The sequence below is a fragment of the Harpia harpyja genome, chromosome 9, assembly GCF_026419915.1.
Source record: "Harpia harpyja isolate bHarHar1 chromosome 9, bHarHar1 primary haplotype, whole genome shotgun sequence".
Classification (NCBI taxonomy): Eukaryota; Metazoa; Chordata; class Aves; order Accipitriformes; family Accipitridae; genus Harpia; species Harpia harpyja.
In genome coordinates this window covers 38114327-38136022 of record NC_068948.1, presented here as the reverse complement: position 1 = coordinate 38136022, position 21696 = coordinate 38114327, and the positions used below count along the sequence as shown (strand labels likewise).

At 42.5% G+C, this 21696-nt stretch overlaps 1 protein-coding gene across 1 annotated transcript in view; it reads left to right on the top strand.

Moving 5' to 3' along the window:
• Window positions 1-456: 456 nt before the first annotated feature.
• Window positions 457-21696, top strand: part of GALNT9 (polypeptide N-acetylgalactosaminyltransferase 9) — a 161602-nt gene continuing 140362 nt past the window's right edge. The window contains exon 1 of the mRNA XM_052797384.1: window positions 457-1125. Coding sequence (XP_052653344.1) covers window positions 885-1125 — 241 coding nt within the window. The 5' untranslated portion in view covers window positions 457-884. The remainder of the gene's footprint in view (window positions 1126-21696) is intronic.

The window sequence follows — 21696 nt, the reverse complement described above, 5'->3', positions numbered from 1 at the left end:
CTCCAGGTAGGTTCACTAGCCAGTGTTGTACTTTGGCTGCTGGGAAACCCGTGGAGCTGAGAGCGTGTTACCAGCTCTCCCTCTTGCTGGGAGCATGTGAACTTGTTTCAGCTTATTTCCAGGGGTGAGGCAGGTGGGGCATCATCTCACTGCCAGGGGCTGCAGCCATAGACGAGGACAATCTTCGTCCTGTCCATTCTCAGGAGCTGCCTGTAGTGATGCTTGGGCAGGATAAGGGCCCTCTACGTGGCCAATGAAGAGAAAATGGCCACGGGTGTCTTCCGTGGGAGAGAAGCACGCAACTCCCCTGGCTCGTTCCCCGATCCGTCGTGCTGAAATCCAGCGGCGAGTGCCGGGGCTGCACCGCGCAGGGCCCGGGGGCGGGCGGCGGCCCCCGGCAGGGCCGGGATGCGGGGCGGGGAGCCGCGGGCGAGGCGGGGCGGCGCGGCACGGAACGGCACGGCGGCTCCACCGTGTGCATGTAGATGAGATCCCCCGGAGCACGTCACTCCGCACCGGCGCTCTGCGTTTGGGGCGGCGGAGAGCGAGGGCGGGCGAGCGGGAGCCGCCGGGGGAGGAGAAGCGGCGGCGGCGGCGGCTCCTCCGCAGGCAGCAGCGGCTCGGCTCCGCGCCCCGCGCTCCCTGCGCGGCCCCCCCGCTCCATGCCGCCCAGCCCGCCGCGGCGCGGCCCCCGCGGGGCGAAGGCGGGCGCCGGGCGGGGAGCGGCGCGGCGGTGCTGAAGGACAGCTCCGCTCCGCTCCGCGCCTCTCCGCGCTTCTCCGCGCCGCTCCGCGCCCCGGGGCGCGCCCCGTCGCCGGGTGGCCGCGAGGCCGCCGGCCGCGCCGCGCCTTGATGTGCCCCCCGCCACCGCGCCGGCGGCTCCCATGGCGGTGGCACGGAAAATCAAAACTTTGTTGACGGTGAACATCTTGGTCTTCGTGGGCATCATCCTCTTCTCCGTCTACTGCAGGATCCAGGACCGCTCCCAGGAGCTGGTGCAGATCGTCCGGAGCGCGGACCGCCGGGCCAGGAGCCGCGGCGCCAAGGTGGGCAGCCTGGCCGACAGGGAGTCCATCCTGCAGCGCCTGGACCACCTGGAGGAAGTGGTCTACAACCAGCTAAATGGTACGGAGGGCTGGGAGGGGACACGGCACCAGTCCCGCGGTGCCCCGTGTCCTGGGAGGGTGCCGCAGATTGGGGAAGAGCACCCGAAGCGCCCGCCCGCTGGGGAGGGAAGCCAGGGCACCATGCGCACTGACCCTGCTGCTAAAGAGCTGAAAAGGAAGGGAAAGAGCTGGCTGCAGGGCTTTGCTGGAGGGATTTGTTCATCCCCCCCCACCCCCGCCAACTCTCGGTCTAAAGTCAGGACTTCCTCAATAGAGGCAAAGTTAAGGAGGCTGCAGAGTTCATGGGTTTAGGATTGGTGGAAGTCCCTACGAACTGTACCAGGTTTTACAGTTCGCCTGGATGTATTAACTCTGCATGGGTAGGTGTTTGTATAGCAAATACGTTGTTAGGTTATAGCTGGAAGTCACATATTTGGTCTCAGAACTACTTCAGAAACATTCTACTGAGTTCTTACGCTGTGTACCTTTAATGGTCTATTTAAATGTCTTTGCCATTTAAATTTGGTATTATCTATGGTGAGGAGGGGAAGCATCCACCACTTCTTTTTATGACATTCTGTTCTAATTCACTAGGGTTGAAAAATCTTGGTAGGTAAGCAAAGAGCCCTTCCATGGCAGTTAGAACAGGCTAAGCTATAAAAGTTGTTTAGGACAGCTAACATTTCATATAGAAACTAATTCTTCAAAACAAGTGCATTTGTATTTGCACAGATTCGTAAAGTTTTACATGTGGAACATCAAAGAAATGAGTATGTGATTAAATACATCAGTGCTTTGGACAAGAAGAGGCTGAAGGAGTAAACTTTTACATGAAATTATAATATAAATGTAACAATTAGTGTCTAGCACCAAATAAAACTTCCAGTGTAGATATGTTTAAGTATACCAAACGTGCTTCTAGGCTGCTTGTGAAAATCTTACTCGTAACATTGATTTAACAAAGGCTACTGTCATCTCAAAATGCAGACAAATAGGAGGGTTAGGATAAAGTGTATTTCCTATTCCTACTTTCTGAATGACTGTATGAATCTAAGTAGGTTAGACTGTTATGGTAATATGCAGTCTATGCCAGCAAGTGTTATGGAACAGGCATTCCCTTATGCACTCATCTGTATAAAACGGGGAAGAGAGAAGGGGATGTGGAGTGTGGGTGTTAGTCACAAAAATACACATTCATGAATTAGAGGCAAAGTGTCAACAGCTGTGTTTCCTAACTGTATTCCAGAGCAGTTTTGAAGAATGTAAGATTTAAGAGGGAAAACCTCCTCCCAAATTCAACAAAGCCATAGAGTTCCCAAACTGAATTAGATCAGTCCCCAAGCTATATCCATCATAGCTCAGCTGAATGGTTTTTTTTAGCCCAAGTTGATTTGTTCTTGGTGGTGTTCATAGGTGAGACTTTGTGTAGGATTTACCTGCTCAGGGTTCATCTCAGTGTAGCATCCCCTGGAGAATCAGCAGGGGTCCTTAATGTAGTAGGCAGGTACCATTGCACGTAAAGACTGTGGCTTCACAGTGAACAGGAAGTTCTCTGTTAAGTATGCCTCTATTTTCGGGACCTTTTTCTTCTTCTTCTTTCATTTGGTTTGTTGGATATGGAACTTCATAGTGAAATTACTTGAACTTAAATGTTACGTTGCTTCTTCAGGTCATAATAAACACTGCAGGCAGTTTCTTCTTCTTGAAAGTTCTTATGCAGGAAAATACAGAAAGTTTTTCAAGCTGAGCTGTTCAAATTTCCTATTCATTTCCCTTCAGTTTGTCTCTAACACAGTTGGGTTTTTTTATTACACAGTGGTACATTAACACAGATTAATTTTTTCATCATCATTGTGAAAAAAATACTTTGTTGCTTTCTTCTTCTTCTTTTTTTTTTTTTTTTCTTCCATCCTGGGCAGCAAAATCAAAAAGTCATAAAAAATTAGGAGGTGCTCCACTGAAATCATCAGAGTTGCATCTCTGTAAGTGAAATCAGGATCAAGCATCTGTGTTTGGCTTTAGCTCGCTGGTGTTCCGTTTTTAATATCATGACTCATTACTTATGCCGTTAATGGGCATAATGCTGCTCTAGCAGCATTGAGATTCAAGGGAGCCTGCCTGTGACAATGCCCTACCATGTCTCACAGAAAGACTGGTATTAGAGAAGCACTCTGTCTGCTCTGGAGCCATGCAGTTTCATCCTAATGTCGAGTGAGGTTTCTCAGACATTATCGTGTATACTGCTTTATCACAAGGTTAGTGAGCCATGTGAGGCCTTCTTGGATGTTACTTTTTCATGAGGCAGGTCAAAGTCACCCTTGATGGAGAGACAGACATGGGCAGATGGATTTTACTCATAAGGAGTATGAATTCCTTGCATACCCAGAACTCCTGCAAGCACCAGGAGTTTGAGTCCAGCTCAATGTTATCGTTATGGTAGGTCTGCCCAGATCAGTATTTCAATTTTCTACTCTTGGTTCTTTCTGTTTTGAGATCAGCAAATTTAGAGCCACCTATTAAGTATCTTATATTTTTGGTAATAAAGTCTCAGTGTTCTTTTATTTTATCTTTCTCTTCTATGTGGATTAGTTAGTCCTAAACTGGTAAGACCTTACCTGGGTTTTCTAGAGACTCTGTTGAAGATCCAGTGCAATAGAAAGACACTTCCGTGAGAGACCAGCCCTGCAGCTGCAGCTATACAGAATTTTGTTTCTGTCACACTTATTTGTTTGCATGCAATCAAAGAAATGTTATTTGAAAGTGTACCGTCTGCAAGGAAAAATAAACACAAGCAGTAATGTTACAAGTGTTCCAAGACTCAACCTAAAACTGATCACTAGAGAACCCATTAACTTTTCAGTCTGAATAAAAACTGTGCATACAATGCCTGCGGAGGTGTGTGTAGGATGTAGAGGACCATGCATGAAAGTCAGTAGAAAGCTGGTCCTTGCAATTATCTTTGGCAGAACAAGAATTTTTAGAATAGAATGAATGAGAATTGCCATGATTCCCTGCAGTCGTGCTGACATACACCCAAACAATTGTTTTCAGTTGGCTCGTGCTTTGGTTTTCTATCAACTTAGAAAAATAGTATTTCTGAAAGCTTTCTTTATGCTCAGTTGCTGCTGATTTTGGTGGAAGTAAATGAACGGAGAATGCAAAGGGAAAGGAAAGCAATTAAATGTGTCTGTGGAATTTCCTTGGTGAAACTTTATATTACCTCTTAATATTTGACTTTGGGTATAACTCAGTTTTTCAAAATAAATGTTATTCTAGATCTAGTTCATGAATCTATATATTTTTTCATTTTTACTATGGTATTTCTGTTGATGAATATGATTTATTGTCAGTCAACACAGTACTAATACCAGATACACTTAGTAGCAATTCATGAAATGGCATAATGATAACACCTTGGTGTTTTCTTCCTTTGCCTCTATTCTTTGTAAAGGGGAAAAAATAAAAAAGATTTAATTGACTGAATTTTTCCCCTAATCAGTTTGCATCTGAGTCTGTTGCTAATGATTTACCATAGAGGATAAAGAATTTCTGATGCCCCAAGTAGAGCATAACCTTTCATGCCAAAAGCAATTGAAGGGTCAGACTACAATTTCACTGTAATTGCCTTTTTCCCTTTTCACTGTCTCTTTCCAGTAATACACAACAATCAATACAGCATGTAATTAGATTTCATTCAATCTGCAAAGATTAAGAGAGTTTTCGTCTTCTCATTATGTATGCTCACATCATGTCTTCCTACCCATGTCTTCTACATTAGACCTATTTGACCTGTTCTATTGCAGACGTGGAGGGATAAGTTTGGAGTATTCCCTTGAATTTGACAGATTATCATTCTTTACACATAATAATTTGATTTTGCTCTCTTTGGGAAGATTAAATACAACAGCAATTTCCAGTATGATAAATGGGTTTTATATTGCATATGCATTTCATGGAGGAGGCTGGGGAAAAAAAGTGGACAATTCACATAATTGCAGCACACAGACTTAAAATGATGGAAATAGCAGGTCCTAGGTGCAGAGGACTGATTCATGCAGACTGTGACTCCTGATTTTTAGAGTGTACTGGAAGCAAAGTGATTGCATTTAAAATTCAGCCTGGCAATCTGCATACTTAAAAGGTACAGTAGTATTTTTAAAAGGACAGTTTATTCTTCATAGGCTTGGGACTGGTTGAAAATGGTTCCAAATTTCCATATCGAAAATAAGGGTTGGGAACAGGCTGCAAGTGAATCATGCGAATGTCCACATCTGATTTATCAAAAAGAAGCTTTTACAGCTGGCAGCTTTCAGCTGAAGAGTAATTTCTTTGCACAGAAGAGAGGTAAAACCACATGTGCATGGGGGAAGAGTAAGTGTGACTGCTAGCCTTGCATTAATGAAACTGCACCTTCTCATACCCACATACAGATTCTCATGTTGTAACTATTTCTATTTAATTTGTTTATGGTCTGATGTTAACATGCATCTGACAAAATATCAACTTACTTGTAGGGCTTGCTCTCAGCCATGTGCTTTCCTTGTCCTAGTGAGTGGCTTCTTCATGCAGTCTCATTTTGAGGATTGTTTTAAGAAATGCAAGGTTGGGCCTAGTGAAGGCAGGAGTGAAAAATATAAACTTTTTTTTTTTTTTTTTTTTTTTTTAAGTTAGGCTGCAGTTTATCAGTTTACCACACAGCGCCTAACAAGTATTTCCAATTGTTCTGGATCAGTTACTCAAGGTTAGGTAAGTAACCATTGTTACAGGCCTGACCTTCTGTATTGCAAAGTGATGGTCAAGTCCAAAAGACTGATTTCCACTTCACATTGGTGTTAGCTGTGTTAATCTTGATTTATGTAGCTGAGGAAACTCATAATCAGTGCTCTCAGCAAGGCCAAGGTTGTATTCCCCAAAGTAAGGGAAGAAAACATCATGAGTTAATATTTAGGTAGCCCCTATAAATATATAAGGTAATATTTGAAATAGTATTACTCTATTTAGACACTTTAGGAAGAAAAGTTCTAAAAGTTTGGTAGAAAAAAGAGGGTAAATCTCTTTTGTAAAACAGCCAAAATTGCATTCAGGTCTTCAAAATACCAACAAATACAAAAAATATGTCTCCATTCCAGCAGCACATCAGTGATTTTAAAGTCTCTCCCTGTATTCTGTGTTTCATATACTGGTAACTATTTTTTTTATGTAATGTTTCTGCTTTTTGCGTTTGTAGCTGGGAAGAAAGCTTATTTTGACAGAAAAATCATGTGGTAATTTTATCACTGACTCACTTATTTGTGTAGAACCTGAATCATTTGTACTGTATAGGATTAAAGGCAATGTTTACAGAGGTGGAAAGAAAATCTTTGACTCGTGTTGGCTTTGTTGCCCTTTAGGAGGTATTCCAGTTCTGTTTCTTTCCATTTCTTTGTAGATGTGGCTGGAGTTGGAAAAGCAAATATGGGTCTGTCATCTTACTAGTGAAGAGCTGCAGTGTAGTTGTTGCACATCTATAACCACCACACAGGTTTAGAGGATTAGAAAACCTGGCTTTAACTTAATACCCTTGATAGTGGGAGGTGGGGTTGTTTTTTGAGTTTGGAGTGGGGGGGTGTGTTTATTTGATTATTTTAGTAAGTAAAGGCAGGTAGTAGTTAAACCAAGAGCATCATTTAACAGTGCGGTCCCAGCCACTGAGTGCATGGCTGTTCTCCAAGGAAATAATAAGATTTATGAAAGGAAGGAAAAGAAATGAGTCATGTTTAACAAATCTTCCTTTTATTAATGCCTCTCTAACCTTACTAATGGATACTCAGTCTCTCTTTCTCAGTATACTTGGCATACTTTTTATTATTGTTATTATTGGTGGGGTTTCACTTGGTAGTCATTTCCATCGCTTAGTTTAAACTAACAAACTGAAGGGGGCGGAGGGGGGAGAAAAGAAAAAGAGCCTGTGATGTTCTGGATAACAGGAAGGAAGCAAGCCAGTGACAGCAGAGCAGCTTACAACCTTGTTGTAGTCCTATTGATCAAAACTGTCCTCTGAAATAAGAGAACTTTAGCTTTTGAGAATGAAAGCCAGATAGAGATGCTCCCACTGACCTAAAGTCATCTTCTCCTGAGAGCACAGAGCTAAAGCAGCCAAGTGCTAACTGGATGTATATATGACTTGTGTCTGCTTTGTCTAAAACCCATGGCTATGGTGCCATGGAAGTGGCTGTGAATATCTGGAAGCCTCTAGGTGGAGGCAAAACCCATTTCAAGGACAGCACGGCAGATGCAAACAGATTAAAAATTGTCTTTTTGCCCTATATTTTTTATCGTTTCAGGTGTTCTGGAATATCCAGGTTTCCCAGACAGTTTTAGAGACAAGCTACAGCACAACTGACACTTGCTGGTTATTCAGCAGGTCCTGTAGGACATAAAAAGAGCATAAAAATTACCTGTAGCAAGGCTATCTCCTCAGCCAAGATTTGCTTGACTTACAGAACAGAAGGGAGTAATCAGGGAGCAGCGTGCTGCAACTTGGTCTCGGGTCCTCTCATTTAGCTGGGGTTACTTTGAGTTTAAACGCATGATAGTACTGCTGGGGATGAAGGTGACAAACTTGGTTCTGTAATTTATTTCTCAGTCTAATGTGCTAGGCTTTCGAGTTCTTAGTTGCAAACTCTCTAGTACGCTGAAGAGTATGGAGTTTCACCTGCTGAAGATAGCTTCAAAGCTTGATAGGCTTCATCTTTTCAGTGTTGGCTTACCTCTGATTTCTGTCCCGTCTTCTTTCATTGCCCACAGTATCCGCACTGGTAGCATACAAGAGTACGGCATGGATAATCTGTATGACTTCTCTGGCCTTGGTTTTTTGAACTCTGAAGCAGCAGGAAAGGGCCTTCATTTGCATCAACAAGAGGTCCTCTAAAACAGAGAGAATTGAGGATGGGATTAGTATTTGTGGCAAAATGGTCCTTTTTTCAAGTTGAGCTTCACCAGTTGGCTTGCTGAAGTGATGTCACACCTGTGATCTGGTGTAGATCTAAATGGAGTGAGCTGTGTGTGTATATGCAAGTCTGTAGATGTCCAAGGAAGTGGTATTTTGGAGCTGAGTTCTGCTTTCTTATCTCTCTGTTTGATATTCTCCTCCCACAATGAGGGAAGTGGGCTTGTGCTTCTGCGGTTCTTTGCACTAGCTTTTTATTTCACCTGGTTTAGCTAACTCAGACTCATTGCTATGCATGGAAAGACAGCGCAGCAGCACTTTCTGTGGGAAATCCAGTGGAACATCCAGAGGAGCGCCCACACCACTTTCCTACCCCTCCTTACCCCCCAGTTTCATTTTTGAATAATTGTGTGTGTTTGTTTATGCTGCTTATGTCATCTTGCTGAAATGTGCGTTGAGAGGGCTCCCTTCAATGTCTATAGATAGACAAGTTTGTTGGTCTTCTAGTAAGAGGAAGAAATGGATGTCCTCAGGGTAAAGTAAACCCACTTGCTGTTTGCCATCAGGCTAAGTTACTCTCTGTACACTCTGCCCAGACTTGCGAAGCAGATGTGGCTACTTACCTCCCCCTTTATTTTATTTGGATGACTTGTTCTGAGGGATCTGCTCTCAAGCCAAGGATGAGCCTAGGACCATGAATTGTTTTGTATCCTCAGCGAGGGGGGTCCTTAGTGAAACAATTCAGTAGAAAAGGGCCAGTTTGGGGAATCTCTGACAAATGGCAAAAGGCCTAATATATATATGTACTTTTTTTTTTTTTTTAAGTATTTCCTTGATTACAGGCTTTGGAGGAGAGTCTGAGGGCAGCTGCAGGGTAGATAGCTGAGAAGACAATAGACTGATTCTGCTTTGTCATCATGAGCAGTGTGGACGCATAGTTTTGTCAGGGGCTGAGGAGTTATCTAAGTAAATGAGCAAAACCTTTTTAGAAAAGGTGAGAATATAGATTTCTGAATATTTTAAGCCTTGCACCACCTCCTATGGAGTTGTTCTCTAGAAGCCCTTTCACTTGCCACCACAGTCTGATTTATACTTTTAATACTTGAGCTGTAATTTACATGTCATCCTGGGAGAATGGGCAATGATTAAGAAAACTAAACCAAGGAAATGTTTTTTAAAAGAGCTTCTCTAAGCACTGCTACTTAAAAATGGTTCTGTCTGGCAGAGGTATCTGATGCCATAATACTACAGGAGAGGGTTACCTATTTCACAGCATCATTTGAAAATCACATCTAAATAACCCAAACTCAGTGGATGAAAATACAAAGGAACATGTTGGGCCTCTGGGATTCTCTAATGCATTTGCTTCCGTCTTAACCTCCTGGGCTAAATAAATGTTAGAGCAAATGCCTGAGAGGCTGCTGTAATGCCAGTATCTCCCTTGGGCTGAAGAGCCACTGTAAAATAGTGTAGCACTGGCAAAAGCCATGCTATCTCCCAACAGATTCCCGACGCCTCCTTCCTCTCTGCAAGGCCAAAACATGTCTGTGGAAAGAAGCTGCTGATGTAAAGGCCTTTGTTATCTGTATGCCACTGGACTCCACTCCAGGAGGACAATTCCTTGGCTGTACAAACCACTGCTTTGCCCTCTTCAGGCAATTACCTGTGGCAGGAGGGAGAGGAGAAAATCTGAGCCTGTGTAGGCAAAAGGCAGCCATGGAACTCGATTATCTACCTTTTACTTATATTTCAGAGCTACTTATACAGGCAATCCAGTTGTCTTTACTGGAGTACTCATGAGAATAAGTACTTGCTAGTGTAAGGGTCTCACATGCTTTATAAGGCATGACTCAAACCAGGTTTGCTAGAGTTGCATTTGAATCACCGGCTGGTACAAGCAGCATAAAAAGTCTCTCAACTAGGCTTTAATGTCTGATAAACTGATCAGGGAAGAAAATGGATCCTGCCAGGTCTCTCTCCTCTGTGAAGTTCTTCAAATATTCAGACACTGTGAAACACAAGTACTACCACAGAGGTTCACACAGGGCTGTGTTAAACTATGCAGAGATACCTGTGAGGGGTATCCTCCGTCATAGACTTCATAGACTCGTGAAGCACAGAGCTGGTCTCTCTGGGATTACCAGTGTGTTACTAGTTTTTGTTCCTGGGGAGGACTGTTAAAAATCGTGTCTGTGATACAGTCAGCCGTTGCGTTTAGTCCGGAATCTAAGTCAGGTACAAATCCAACACTGCTTTCTAAGCAAAACGCAGATCCTGCCAACCTCTGTTCTGCTGTCAGCAGCGCGTTGTGTGGATAGTGATAGATATTGCTGGTTGGATGAGGTAACTTGCTCAAATAGGTTTTTACGCCTGCAGCAATGATCCAAATTTTCCTCAGCTCACCTATGCACTTAGTCCTATTGAAGTCAGTTGTCTAAATTCATCCATGCTATTGGTCCAGAAGCATCAGCACAGCCAGTGGTTATCAGCCTAGTAACTCCAGTAGTAAATTTGGCCAAATGAAGGTACTTCTGTCACAGGATGAAGAGTATATTGGCTAGTTATGATGATGTATATGTAGTATAAAGGATGAATTCGTGCTGTGTCCCTGTACTGCTTTAGTATGGTTGAGAACAGTATCCTTCCTCCTTGAAGGTTTTGGAGTGATTCCCCTTTCTAGTATAGGTCTGGTGAGCTTTGTGTTTCTACCTCTGACCCCCACTACTGGAGTCTTTGATTGCTTCTGTGTTTGCACTGTTTGGCTCCAGTTTGCACTTTGCAAAAAGAGGTACACAGACCAGGAGATGAGATTAGCAGCCTTATCGTGGCTCTCTTGCTCCTGGTATCTGAGCAAGCTTTCTTCAGAGATTGATTTATCTGTTTCCACAACACTGCACAGTACTATCTACCTATCATGGAGCAAACCCGAATCTTCTTCTCACACCATGTCTGTTACGTACGCTGCTGGACACAACCCCCCATGCCTCAGCTACTGCCTGTGCTCCCATGGACATAGCTCCCCCATCCCTCAGTCAGTGCCTGCATGGTAGAAGCCCTTCACTTTCGACCTTTGAGATCTGCTTATGCCTATGATAATTTTTGTCTCAGTTTGATAGTGCTGGGCAAATTGGTGCCTAACTCACAGAATCTAACTGGGATCTAAGACTAGGCTTTTCCTTAGGATTTGATTGAATAAGTATTTTCAGTGTGCATATGCAATTAAATGCATATGGATTACCTACGTCAAGCTGAATGCTTTAACCATTAGTATATTGTTTAAAAAATAAAAACAAAAGGAGGATCATATAACTTTCCCTTTCCTTTAGGTGAAGAATAAGACCTCTGCTGCATTCTTTAGAGCTGTGGGTCTTATGTGGGCAAATGTTTTCAGACTTCAAAGCAAGGATGGGACTTTTCATTCCCCCCCTTTCAGTATCCTCTGTTGACTAGCCCCATCCTGAGCCTCAGCCAAAGGTTTGATCACTCCCTGGAGGGAGGGCAGGTCCTTCCTGCAAGCACTCAGCTTGGACCCCAGATGCTAGCACCTGGGAGTTATCCTCAGTATGTTAGAGCACTGTGGAATGCATCAAGAAAAGGAAATGGTGCAAGGTCACACACAGTCTCCAATTCCTGTTTCCCACAGCCCAGACTAGCATCCTAGCCGAGGTACTGCCGTACCATTTACAAAGCAAAAGGGGCTTTGTTGCACAGGAGCTTATTTTTCTTGGAAGGTATCCACCATGACGGCTGGAAAGCCCTCTCCTGCAATACTGGAGAAATTTGCTCCTCGTTTTGTCTCTGGCATTTTTGGTGGGGTGATAGGGTTAATTGGTTGTTTTTCATTTGGATTCTTTACGCTGGTTTTGTATTTTATTTGGCAGTGGGGCCTTACTGCCCTTTTAGAAATTGAGTTTATTTTTTCTACAGCTTTCATATGCCTCTAGGATGTGAAGCTTTTGTAAATAAAAATGTATTTTTTGTTATATTAACTCATTTTCAAGCAAGCTTTGTGTTGTAGAAAAGGTTGGTGGTATTCTTTCCTGTGCATGCTGAACTGAAGACAGTGATAAGACTAAAAACATCCCCAATTGAAATAGCATTGTATAACCCAAAGGTTAGCCTTCCTCAGGATTAAAATTTGCAGTCACTTTATAGATTCCTTGTAAGGCAGATTTCTAGTCACCCAGCCATGTGTAAAATAAGGCTACTGATAGCTGCAAAATTCTGCATCTGCAAAACTCAGTCCCATTGGTGACTACCACAAGCACAAACCTGTTGATGAAAGATGCAGATACCCATTGTGCTGGTGTCAGCTGGCCAGTGAGGCTTACGTATTCCTGTGCTGTTTGTGTTACAAGCACCATACCGAAGGTGCCGAGCAGGGGCTGGGTACTGTTCACACCTCTAATAGGAAAAACGGATTTTGCTGCACAGAGCTGTTAATCCTAAAACATGATGATAGATTGCAGGTGGCTCCATGTAACAGATGGGAGTGGACTATGAGGTAAGAGTGAGCTGATCATGTTCAAGTTATTAAACAACCTAATACTAAGCTGCCTAACTGCTGAAATAGTTGATGCTTACAACTTACACAAGCAATGAGTGGGTTTGGCTTGGAAAAATGGGTGGCTGAGTGGTTTAGGTGTTAGCCTGTGTTAACCCTGGGTTTGGAAACCACATTTTTTTGGTAGTTCTGTTACATAATTTCTCTGTCACATGGAGAATCCCCAGAATTCAGGTCTGCAGATTTAGGCTTCTGACTTCCAGCACCATCGCAGGGACGTGGGCAGCCAAATGCTCCGCTGGAGCCTGCTTTTGTATTTCTTCCTGGTGACCAGAATTTTCTCCCACTTTTTAATGATCTTTTGCATCTGCTGGAAGTTGCAGCGCTCTCAACACTTGAAGAATGTAATTTGTTTATTCACTGCTAGTATTGTAGGGACAGTGAAAAGATCTGCAGGTATTAATTATAAATTTCCCATTTTTCTTCAATTTAATATTTGGCAAACTCACTTGATATATCCTTCCTGGGATATTCCTTTAGGTGTAGACCTGAACATGTCAGCACCTGCACTGAACACTTTGCTCTCAGCTACTCAAGCTTTGAATACACAAACCCAATAATCTTTGATTTTAGACCTGCGCCAGCCCGATCCTCCTCCTGTAATAGATCCATCTGGCTCAATGGCATTTTCATTCAACAGAAAATTAATTCTGGAACAGAAGTGGCTTTTATAATGCTAGTATCCAGTGGGGTTATATGTAAAACGTTCTGTTTTCTGAAAGAGTCAGCTTGGTATGGTTCTCGTATTGACAGCCATGTTCCCATTTCAGGCCTACAAAACTCTAAGCCAGGCTACAGAGAGCCCTCTTGGATGAGGTCAGGGAATTAAGAATTTCTTCTGTGATTCATTCTGAACCTGATCTGCCTAATAACTGGATTCTTTGTCTCCCTCTTTCTGTCACACACTAAAAGTTCACAAAGTGAGATTTTTAAGTTTTCTTTGCACGGTGAGAAGAGTGAACAGAAGATACGCAGAAATGGAGGAGAAATATTCATGAGAGTACAAAGATATGGCCTAACTTTGAAGCTGGGATGGTGCAGCCTGGCATGCCAATGGACACAGGCTGAGTGACGCAGCCCTCAGAGAAGGTGTTGATCATTGCAGAGTGCATTTCTGCATCTGGTACAGGACTGCTTGTTTAGGCATCTCTCAGCCTATAATCATACTGACAAGAAGCTGGAGCACAAATACTGCTGTCTTAGAGACATAGTGGAGGTTGTGGAAGAATGAGACCACTGAAATACTTTGTAAAATTCTTCTTATTAAAGTTGCTTATAGTCGATGAAGTGAGCGTGGGATTAGTGAACTGGAATCAGGGTCCCTGCATGAGTCATGCTAAAACTGCTCTAGCCCTGAGGAGAGGTGGAGTTCCCCATTGCACCACAACGTACAACAGGTTATTTTGGTAAAGCCTGTAACACAGTTTGACAATTCATTTTAACATAGATTGTTGATAACTATTCTGGACCAGAATTTCAAGTGGTGAAAGCTGTCTCTTACATAGCCTACTTATGGCACTGTAGTAGCAAGATGAGAATCGGGCCCAAAGGACAAGACAGCTAATGCAGGATCAATACCAATTAGACATGACTAGGCGGTGCTACATGTGATGGTAGGCTGAGATATTCTCTGCACACTGTACCATCAGAAAACAAAACTGGATATTTCTGGATAGAATTTTATTTTGGAAAAAGAAGGCAGCGTGTGATCTTTTGCTTTTGTCCCTGAACTGGAAGAAGATGCCTCTAATCTGTTTGATGCATGATATTGCATGCCTATGGCTTCTCAGCATATGGTTGTGAAAGTAGAGGTTGATTATTTCCAAAGTATTTTGACAGGTACTGAACTGATAAATTCCCTGTTTAAAAAAATAAAAAGGTTTTGTTTGATACTCTGCTGATGAGGCTGTGTGGATTTGGGATCATACATTGCTTTATATTCCTTTCAAAGGTAGGGAGAGAAAAGCATCCCTACTATAAACAGTCAGAAGGATTAATTTCTTAATAAATGCCAGGGTTCCCTGGAATGGTGTGTCTTGCTGTCATGGTGCCTCACCTCTAAGTCTTGTGTCTCCCTTCCTAAGGGAAGAAGTGCTAATTTAGCGAGTCAAGCATTTCCATGTGAATTTTCTTTAACATGGTATCTTTACAGGGAAAGTAGTTTTAAATGAGGTCACAGACATACCTCATTATTTCATTAGGAATCCCCTAACCTGTGACCAAACAGCATGCCGTTTTATCACTTAACCTGGTTCTCATCATTGCCGCTAACACCTGACAAGAAGTGTGTGTAAGCTCACAGAAAAAGGAACTGGGGGCTAAAGGAGCAGCTTCAGTGCTAGCTTCTGAGAAAATATTTAGAGCTGCTGAAATACAAGACCCAGGCTTAGGAGACCTGGGCTTTATTTCCAGGTGTGCCTTTCCTTTGCTCTTTAGCTGTGGTGCCAGTTCCTCTCTCTGCTTTTTTCATCCCCTCCCTTTATCTCTGTCCTCTATTTAACTGAGGAGGTCTGAGTCCAGACTAGTCTATGCAGCATCTTACCTCGTGATATTGTTAATCAATGATATAAAGAACAGCCAGACATCCAACAGACCTAGACATCCAGTAATTACCACAATTAATCCTAAAAATAAGTGTTTAGTTCCTTGAGCAGCAAAAGCAAGAAAGCTGACTTTCTTGTGGGTTGGTATCCTAAAAGTGAATTCTTGGGTGGTCCCTAATAGCTCCAAGAGGTCTCTTGTATTTGATGTTTCACTGAATCTCTTCTCTCAGTAGGAACATTTTAATGCCACTTTCTTCCCAGATGTCGACTTTTGTGACACTTGCAGAAATGTAATTTTTTGAGACCTCTGACTGTCTGCCAAGCTTTGGCTGAAATTAGACACAGTCCTCAAAATCTAACGAGCAGAGGTGAGAGGAGGGTATGAGGGAGAGAAGCAGACTGATGGACAAATGCAGACAGCATGATCCCACAAACTGTTTTTTTCCTAGCAAATCGGGCTAAAAATCGTATTGGTGAGAAATGGGATTTTTACTCATTTAAACACAAACATGAAAATCAAGTTCTTGGCTTTTAAAGGAACCAGACTCAGATCTTCACATTGAATTCCTCTGCTTGCTCTCTTAATTGGCAATATGTTAACGCAAGCATTTTTTCTCTGCTTTCCTGCTTACTTCAGTTAATAACTATAGCAACATGAAATTTCCCTGACATTACACCAGTACTGCAGGAGAGCCTCCTTTATTTTCAGCTTCCTAAAATGCCAGACTTGGGTCCCACCAGCTTGTCTCATTGCCTTTCAGTAGTGAATGAATAATTAAATTATGCAAGGAGCAGAGAAATGATCCTGTGCTGCTCTTTGCGAGGCAGCGTGAAGCATGCCCTGCTGCTCATCTCATCAGATACCCTTCATGGCTCAGCACTGGCTTTCTCTGGGACCATTTGGTGCTGGAAAGCTCTTTCTGCTTATGGGAAATGTAAGTCTGACCCGAAGTTCAAGCGCAACCGGACAGCATGTCTGCTTTGTGTCCTTGAGGAGTCATGAGTCCAAGCTGTAAGCTCAGACCTCAGTTTTCTGAAATTCAAATTCTGATTCGTACCTGTCTCTTCACTGAAGGATCTTCTTCTCCTGTATAAAGGCACCTTCTGTCACTGTCTTCATTTCTCTCTTTACTGTGTAATTTAACATCTCATAATGTAGTCATAAGTACAAACCTGAGACATATCAGGGGGACAGGAACATTCATTCTTTTATGGAATTTCTGCATAAAGTAAAGGAAAGCTTGAAGAAAAATTGAGTCTCTGAAAACTTGAATTTCTTTTTACATTGCCTTGGCAGAACACAGATAAGCACTACTGCAGTCAGTGGCATTAGGAAGGCAGATTGGAGAAGTCTGATCCACAGTTTCAAAAACTCAGCCATTGTCTTCATGTATGATTTGAATTCTGTATGCGTGTGATAGCTTTAAACATGCTCTGTACGTGGATTGAAGTAGCGTGACGTTACCAAATGCACCCTGCCTTTGTCAAAGAAAGCCCACTTTGTCTTGCAGTGAGTTTGTCAGGGCCTAAATTATCCGTAGATCACAGTCAATTCGTAAAAATACCAACATGCAATGAAGCCAATCTTGTTAATAATGAATCAGGTATTATAGCAGTGCTGGTTTTTAAAGTGCCTGTAACAGTGGATTGTAGCTTTCCCGCTCCTGGAAGTCTGAGTCAATTTATCTTTATATCAACAATAAACCAGAAAGGGCAGAAATCAAAGCAAGCAATGTTTTTATTACCGCTTTTAAATAAAATATTGTGCCAATATTTTTTCCCTAACATTACATCTTTATTTTCTCAAATTTATTGACAATTGCTATTTATCCTCATTTCTCCTTTCTTTTGCAAAACTATCTCATCCTTTGATTTACTTCCTCCAGAGAATATGGTACCTAATTCTTTTCATTTTCCCCCGATAAATCCCTGATTAATTGTATGTTATAAGCTATCCATGCAATATTGTGTCTTTCATTTCTAAATAGGCTTTCTTTTATGAATTTCAAAAGTCAACACTTTTCTCTCTGGAGCCAAAACCAAATCCAGGCTCATTTCCTTAAACAATAGCAAGTCACTTCAAAACCACCTATGATTCTCAGCACCATGGACTCCTCCTCCTCCTCCTCCTCCTCTGTGAGCACAAAAGAATCAGACCTTTAGTTGTGGCACATCCTCTAACAGATCTGCTATAAATGTGGCTACCAATTTATCTCACCAGTTAGGAGGACTCTGCATAGTAACTTTCTTCATCCATTGTAGCTTCAAAACTGCATTGTCGATTTGTAAGCATGTTGGTTTAGATGCTGGATTCTGAGCTATATTTTTGCTGTTTCAAATGTGTCCTGTGTTTGGTTTTGAACTGACTTGTCCTGCTGGTAGAAAATTAAATCATATGCATATTAAGAGGTTGATGGAAAAAGGCACTGCAGCCTGGCATTGACAAGCAAGGCACAGCTGTAGTGTATGTTGACATGAGATATGAAAATAAAGTGAAGGGAGGAAAGGGGAGGAAAAGCAGAGATGCAAGTTCTATCTCAAACCAAATTTCCAAGCCAAACTCCCTGAGAGGTGTCAAAGATTTGCCTGAAAAAAAAGCACACAAATGCAGTTCAAGAAAAATACACATATCTACAGTGTAAAAGAGGCAGTCTGTCAGGAAAATGAGTATGTTTTGAAGCCAGCCATCAATATTGCTGTGTAATGATGCAAAAGAAAAGTATGTCACCTTTAAAAAGCCTATAAGGTAATATCACACTGAAAGGAAAATGGAGGAATCAAGGCTCTCTCTGGCGCCTGTCAAAACCGATATCCAAATTAACTGATTTTCAAGTGTGCGCCTTTGAAATGATCTGATGGAAGTATTCAAAATCTCATGTCCTCAATGGCGGCTGATCTCTTCTACCATCTATTCCCAAGGAGAAATGCCTGATGATAAGATTGAGAGGCAGCAGATAGAGAACCAGCACTGCTCTGACAAAACTGGGGACCTTTTCAGATCATTTGATTCTCTCATGGCCAACAGAGACACCGGACAGTGACTCTTGGAACATGGAAGGGAGAACAGTGAACATAGCCAGCAGGTCTGTAGGTGTTACGTTGTCTCTTCATTGTAGTTGCATTGCCAGAGGTGGACTTGGTGACTAACTTCACAGTGGTGGAAAATCGAGATCCTACTTTCAAGCGTGATGTGATTTTGAGTTCCAGCAGCTACTATGTCTGGGTTTAATGCCGTCATCCTCTGCTGTGTAAAATGGGTTGAACAACCGGGAGCTTTTCAGTCATACAAATGGCAAGTGTTGTATGCGACTTTGTTATGAGGAAAGCTGTCTGTGTGATTATGTTAGTTTAATTTAATAGCAGGCTGTTTAGGTAAATGAGCAGGGAGGCATATGAATGTCTGCAAATAATGTGGAGCATGATTGCAAAATGATGCGGCAGGAGATGGGCTTGTCTGGCCCTTGTTGAGAGCTCACCAAACAGCCCTGAGCAGGGAGAGAAGTCTTCCTTAGTCTTGGACACAATCCCTCTGAGACAGAGCAGAGTCCCAAGAGTGCCCGGCTGAAACCTGGGCTGAAAGGAAGTAATTTGCCAGGCTTGGCAATGCCGGATGTGATACAGCCTTTGGTTAGTTTAGACTTCAATATCAGCACAATAGAGTCTAGAGGAGTACGAGCATGCATAGGACCTGAAGTTAGATAGATATGCTTTTTTTTAGATTCCCTGTATTTAAAGATAATTTCTTCCTTATGGAACCTAAACCTGTGGGATTTACTGCTGTAGTTGAGCTGGTTTGAGAATAGGCCAGTAAGGGATTTCTCATCCAGAATTGCATCAGAAGTCAAAGGGGTATTTTTAATAGTTAGAAACATGCAGTTGGCTCAGTAGGTGCAAGAAAATGTCATTGCATCCAACACATCTTTTCAGCTGTGGGCTCCGTCCTGTCAGACCTTGAACCAGAACTCCCTTCCTGCAATGGTCCACCACTTCCCTTCCCTACCTCTGATTCATACAAACAAAATCCTTGTTTTTCAAAAGATCTTTTCCTCACTTATGAAATTAGAGCCCTTTCACTTGGCTTGGAGTAGCTTGTCCTGAATCTAATTAAACAGCCCCAAAGTTTTAGCTCTTGCACCTTGGAGCTTTTCAAGGAGAAGTCCCTTTCCCTTTCTCTAGAATGGCTCTGTTATCGTTTTAATGATCACTTTCCCCAGGAGTTCTCACCTCTGTTTCCCTGGAAAAATTAAAGAAAATCTAATATATTGATACAGATGATCCATTTCATGTGAGCCAGTGACACTCTGACCGTGACAGTACCAGAGAATTCATTACTGCAGGAGGCCATTGAATCCAAGATTAGTGGCTGGGCTTTTAAAGGGCACTGTGTAGTTTTAAGCCCTATTTGTACCTGTCTGAGTTAAGATGATGAGGATAATCTAATATTATGCTTCAGGGCTTTAGTTACCTGCCTATGGGGTTCAGAATGGAACTCTGCTTCCAGGGCCTGTGCAGAGTTTAATTGGCCAAGCGCTTTATGATTTGTGTTTCGATTCCTCTGAAGCCTCAGGTATTGGCTACTGCCAGAGGCCAGATACCAAACTGATGACACTCAGATTTTGTCTCCTTTTAATATCAGTGGGCTGCCTGGCAGCTACACCAACATTTCAGCTCCCCCCCTCCCAACTTCAGATTTATGCCATCACCAGAGGAGTTTTCTGGCTTTCCTCCAAAGCCCTGAAGAGAAAAATCCATTTTGTATGTTTCGCCAGCACAAACCACAAGTCATCTGGGATTTTAAAACTTCTGGAAGAATCTTGGCATCTGTTATTTATTTAAAGAAAACAAACTGATCTTTCTCTGAAAATGATCTTTTTGATCATTAAAATGGAAGTAAAAAAAAAAATCAGAATCATGCATGTATAATTTAAAATTATGTATGTGGGGTAGGCTTTTTTTGTTGTTGTTACTCAAAATTTAAGTTTAAAAATATGTCACATAGATCTTCCTTGCTTAAGGATACCTGCTCTTTAGGAAATTGATTTTTGTTTATATCAAGGCTCTGATAAAACTCTGGCATCTCTCTTATAACCTATAGGCTTGGGATCAGTGTCGTACCCCACAAATGAACTTTTATCTTCATCTCCAATGGTCTATGTAGCTCCTATTTCTTGGTCCTTTCCATCGTCAATCTGTTTATCTCCTCCTGAATTATCTGTTGTAATTAGAATACATTTTCTCATCTCGAGGGGAAACCAGCTCCAAATGAGTATTCTATAAAAGCAATTACTTTTGATATTAGATATCTGTACATAAAAACACAGTATTTCTTCCAATTAAAAAGCACTAATGAATTTTGTGTCTAGAGAGGGAGTAGCCTACGCAATGCTACTGTTTCTGCTTAAGGCAATGAACAAAAAATTAGGCCTGTAAGAGGGCTGATGAAGCCAGCAGTGGCATGTGTGCCACACCTTTGAATAGTAGGTCAGGGAGAGAAGATGGCTGTGCAAGGACGTATGTTCCTTTTTTTCCCCAGCAGGCCTATTGTATACATTGATGGCCTTGATCATTCTCCACATTGTGCCTAGATGACTGACACAGTTTTTCCTACTACGCTTGTCTCCTATACCTGGCCTTCCATTACAGGTTTTTCTTTGTGTTTCCTCAGATATTCCTCTCCTCTTCCTCAAAGTCTTAAGTCACACGCTAGGAACCTTGCATTTGGCATGGATCAGCTTTACCAGAGATCTCCACGGACTCCTTCCCTCTGTAGACACAGGAGGAGTTGTGCTGAGCCTTCTCAGTGGGAAACCTGTCTTACATATATCAGAAGTGCCATCTTTCATCATCTCAAAATATCCAGAATGAGTGGGGAGCTTTTATCACAAGCTTTTCTACAAAAGGAATTATTTCAGAAACATCTTGATCACGTTATTTTGGAGAAGACTATAAATCCCGTCCCTCGGTTACTTTCCCATAGGAATCCTCTCTTCTTCATCCCCAAGAAGCCATCTGTGTATGGGGGGCACATTGGGATAGAATCTGTTCAATGGGGTAGAAAAAAGGACCTTCCAGGGCGCTATGAAACAACTTGTTTTCTTGCTGTTATGACAAGGATGAAATCCACAGGCCAGTGTTGCACTGCAACCTCTGCCTTTCCTACTGATCCATGTTGTCTTGTTGCTGCCTTCCCTGGTTGTCTTTCTGCATCTGTTTCTTCTCTTCAGCATTGATAGCGAGCTCTTTGGGGTAGGAACTGTCTTTCTGGGCTCATGTAGCATCTGCTAAAATGGTGTCCTGAATCTAGACTACATGCTCTGAAAACACTAAGAAAAAAAGCGGTTCTGGCCATATGCTGTCCTGGTTGGGCTTATTATGAAGGGTTTAAGGATTAATACATCAATATGGTAGGGGCAGAGTGTGTAGGATGGAATAAGGGTCAGCTTCCAGCCCAGATGCTGATAATAGCCCATGGCATTTTTATGGCATTTTCCATCTAATGTACTTCGAGCACTTGACAGATATTCATAGGCTGTGCCTCAGAGTGCTGTCTGCAAG